Here is a 3303-nt window from a genome sequence, read left to right as displayed (position 1 = left end):
ACTGCTCCCTTTCTTGGTCACTGCTGTGACCTTACATGCTGTGTCCCTTACTTGCCCTCCATTTTGTTTTCTCTCCCTTAAGACACCAGGGACCATATTACTACCCAGCTCCTAGAGCCGTTAAGCTCCTTAAACACAAACAATGGGTCTTAAGGTTTTAAGAACACACTGATCAAAGCTGGAGGGCAGGAGTATTGGGACCTAGAAGACCAGTTACCCCAACTCCTTCCTTTTAGATGAGGAATTGGGAGGACCAGAGAGGTAGAGTGACTTGCCCAGGGCTGCACAGCAAATTAGAGAGAAGTGAGGCAAAAACCCAGTTCTCTTGAGTCTTAATTGCGAGAAGCCATTGAAAGGGTTTTGCTTGTTTTTAATATTTGAGACAATTGAAGTTTCAGTAATAGAATTTTTCAATTACTGTTATAGTCATACATTGGATTAACTTTAAAAATAACTTTATGCTAAGAGCTCGTATATGGGCTTTTGGCCTGAAAACGATGACTGCCTTGGGTGGATACCATTTTTTATCTCATTTACAGAGGAAGAAACTGAGGCGCTGATTGGACAATTAGCTTGGCTAAGGTTACACTGGAAGTAAGAGGCAGAGCTGGGGTTCAAACCCAGGTAGTCTGGCTCCAGACTTGCAGCCGTTAATAGATTTTAACCTTAGTACTGTCTGGCCTCTTTAATGATTCTGAAAAGATATAGAAGTTGTTATGTGAAAAGAATATACAGTATGATTTTGTTTTGTTTTAAGGATGTATATCTGCCTAGAGAACAAGTTGACATGTAGGTATCAGTGTTGGTAGTAGGAACTTCGAGTTGTGGGATTATGGGCGATCCTTTCTACTTCTTTGTGCTTTTCTACATCATCGAATTATATATAGTGAGAAAATATTATTATTTTCATCACAAGATAATTTTATGAGAAGTCTCTGCTCATAGCGGTGAAATGGGTAAAGTAGTGTTCGGGGGATGATAATATAGCTGCAGTATTAGCTTTATTTCTGGCTGGACCATGTAGCTGGGCATTGGAGGTGGCCAGTCAGATGCAGCAGTTATGATTCAAACAAGACATAGAGCTGTAGAACCGGGAAAGACTTTGGAATTCACCCCATTTAGAAGAGGACCATGTCTCTGTATGACCCCTGGGTCAGTGCTCCTTCCTCTGTGCTTTGGGGATTCAGGTGACAATGGCATTTGGGGAGAAATACCTACTTGGCAGCTAGGGTTCCTGGAGGTCCATGAGTTGGCAGCCTCGGGGGATAAGAGAAGGAGAGGCACTGGGGGAAGTTTTTAGAGCAGCGGTCTCCAACATTTTTGGCACCAGGGACCGCTGCTCCTTTGAGAATCTGATGCCTGATGATCTGAGGTGTAGCTGAGGTAGAGATGCTAGTGCTGGGGAGTGGCTGCAAATACAGATGAAGCTTTGCTTTCTTGTTAATCCGTCACCTCCTGCTGTGCAGCCCAGTTCCTAGCAGGCCACGGACCACTACCTGTCCATGGCCTGGGGATTGGGGATCCCTGTTTTAGAGGGTCCCAGCCAGAAGGCCACCTGCTTCTGGTGTGGAGATGGGTCCCCAGCAAAGAGAAGTTCTGTCATCATGGGAGGTGGGAAGAGTGTGAGAGCAGAATGCAGGCTCCTGCTTCCTGGGGTTAGGGAGGAAGGTGAGTGGCCAAGACAATTTTTCCAGCTCTGACCATCTAGTTCTGCTCTGTGACCTTCTGAGGTTCTACCCTATGAAATTCTGAAAGTGATTTTGTTTCTTTCTTTGACCAGAGACCACCTGGGAGCGTCCCAGCAGTTCTCCTGGGATTCCAGCCAGCCCTGGCCCTCACAGGAGCTCTCTGCCTCCAACAGGTACTGTCTACACTAGGACAGCCAGCAGGGGCCACACACACGCTTCCATTGGAAAAGCCCAGACTCTGGATCCTGGGATCTAAAACCTGGTTGGCAATCTTATGGACCAAACCTGGGAGGGTTCTGGAGGGGTAGAAGTTCCTGTAAGCCTGTTGCCCTGCAGGATGGTATCTCCCTGGTAGAGCTAGCAACAGCCTGGTGGCTCAGCCTCACTCTTGCTCAGGTGCTTAGAGAAGTCAGCTGGGTAAGGTGAGGCCTTAGAGCTCTGACCTGTCTGCCTGTGCAGGGACCCAGAGGCAGGGCAGAACTGTTCTACATGGGTCCCAAAGGCATTGAGGTGTAGAAGTTAAAGGGAGATAGATTTTTATAGAGCAGCTTTCAAACAGAACATTCTGGAAAGGAAATGAGATTCCTTGTGAGGGTATGAGTTTTCTGTCTGCAAAGGTAATCGAGGGGAGGTGATCAAGGTAGATATTCCTGTAATAGGTAAGAAGTTTGTTACTCTTAGGGGACATTGAGTTCTGAGTTCCCAGAAAGTAAGTTGTGAGTCACACAAATAGGGAGAACAGCTTCTGACTTGTCATGGTTTAGGCCGTGTTTTAAATGTCATCTCCTCTGAGAAACCTTCCCTGACCACTCAATTTAGAGCCCTTGCCCATGACTCTGGATCCCAACAGCAAGCTGTTTCATTGCCCTTTGGAGTACTTCTTCCTGTTGGCTGTCGCTCTCCATGCTAGACTGTATACTCCTGAGGGTGGGGACCTGGTCTCTATTTTTCTTTTATGGAATCCTCAGACCCCAAACAGCCTGGCCTCACTGGTGACTGAATTCATGACTGTGTCTATAGTCACATGGTACGTAAACCTCATTTGTTGGTGTTCAACCTGTAGTTGTCAACCTGGGTGGTTGTGGTTATAACCTAGTATTTAAATGTGAATAGCTTTCAAAGTGTGCTGATGGTTGTAGCTGGACAGAGGAGGGAAGGTAGCTGGGAGGGGAGGGCAGAAGCAGCAGCGACATCCACAGCTTATGAGGATGAGAGAGGAGCTGAGAACCTCCTTAACCTTCATGGAACACAAAGTCATCAGAGGTTTAATAGTTTACTTAATGCATCTCAGGTAACCAAAGGAAGAGCTAAAATAATAAGTAATAAGATAATAAGTAATAAGAAATAAAAACTAACTAACCAGACTCTTAAACCCTGGATCGGAGAAGGGAGGGCAGGCACAGCGAGAGAGGGTCAGACTCCCACTTTTCATAGCAGGAGTCTTTAGACATTCTCTACCACTGATACATTAAGAAATCAAAATACAATCAAAGGACATATTTAGGGATATGAAGATTCCCAGAGCAGAACTCAAAACTGAATTGGTGGAAAAACCAACCTTAACTGAGGCATGAGAAAGGGGACGAGTGGGTGTTTCTTACTGAAAGTTCTTCTA

General features: G+C 45.7%; 1 protein-coding gene across 2 annotated transcripts in view; it reads left to right on the top strand.

Annotated features, from left to right (window-relative positions):
* Positions 1–3303, top strand: part of GAS7 (growth arrest specific 7) — a 205879-nt gene that overhangs the window by 146884 nt on the left and 55692 nt on the right. For both annotated transcript variants that reach the window (XM_023529945.1, XM_011358958.2), the window contains exon 3: positions 1781–1861. In XM_023529945.1, coding sequence (XP_023385713.1) covers positions 1781–1861 — 81 coding nt within the window. The remainder of the gene's footprint in view (positions 1–1780; positions 1862–3303) is intronic.

This window comes from Pteropus vampyrus, unplaced genomic scaffold (assembly GCF_000151845.1).
Source record: "Pteropus vampyrus isolate Shadow unplaced genomic scaffold, Pvam_2.0 Scaffold44, whole genome shotgun sequence".
Lineage (NCBI taxonomy): Eukaryota > Metazoa > Chordata > Mammalia > Chiroptera > Pteropodidae > Pteropus > Pteropus vampyrus.
The sequence above is the reverse complement of the archived record's forward strand: the minus strand, read 5'-3'. Positions and strand labels throughout refer to the sequence as shown.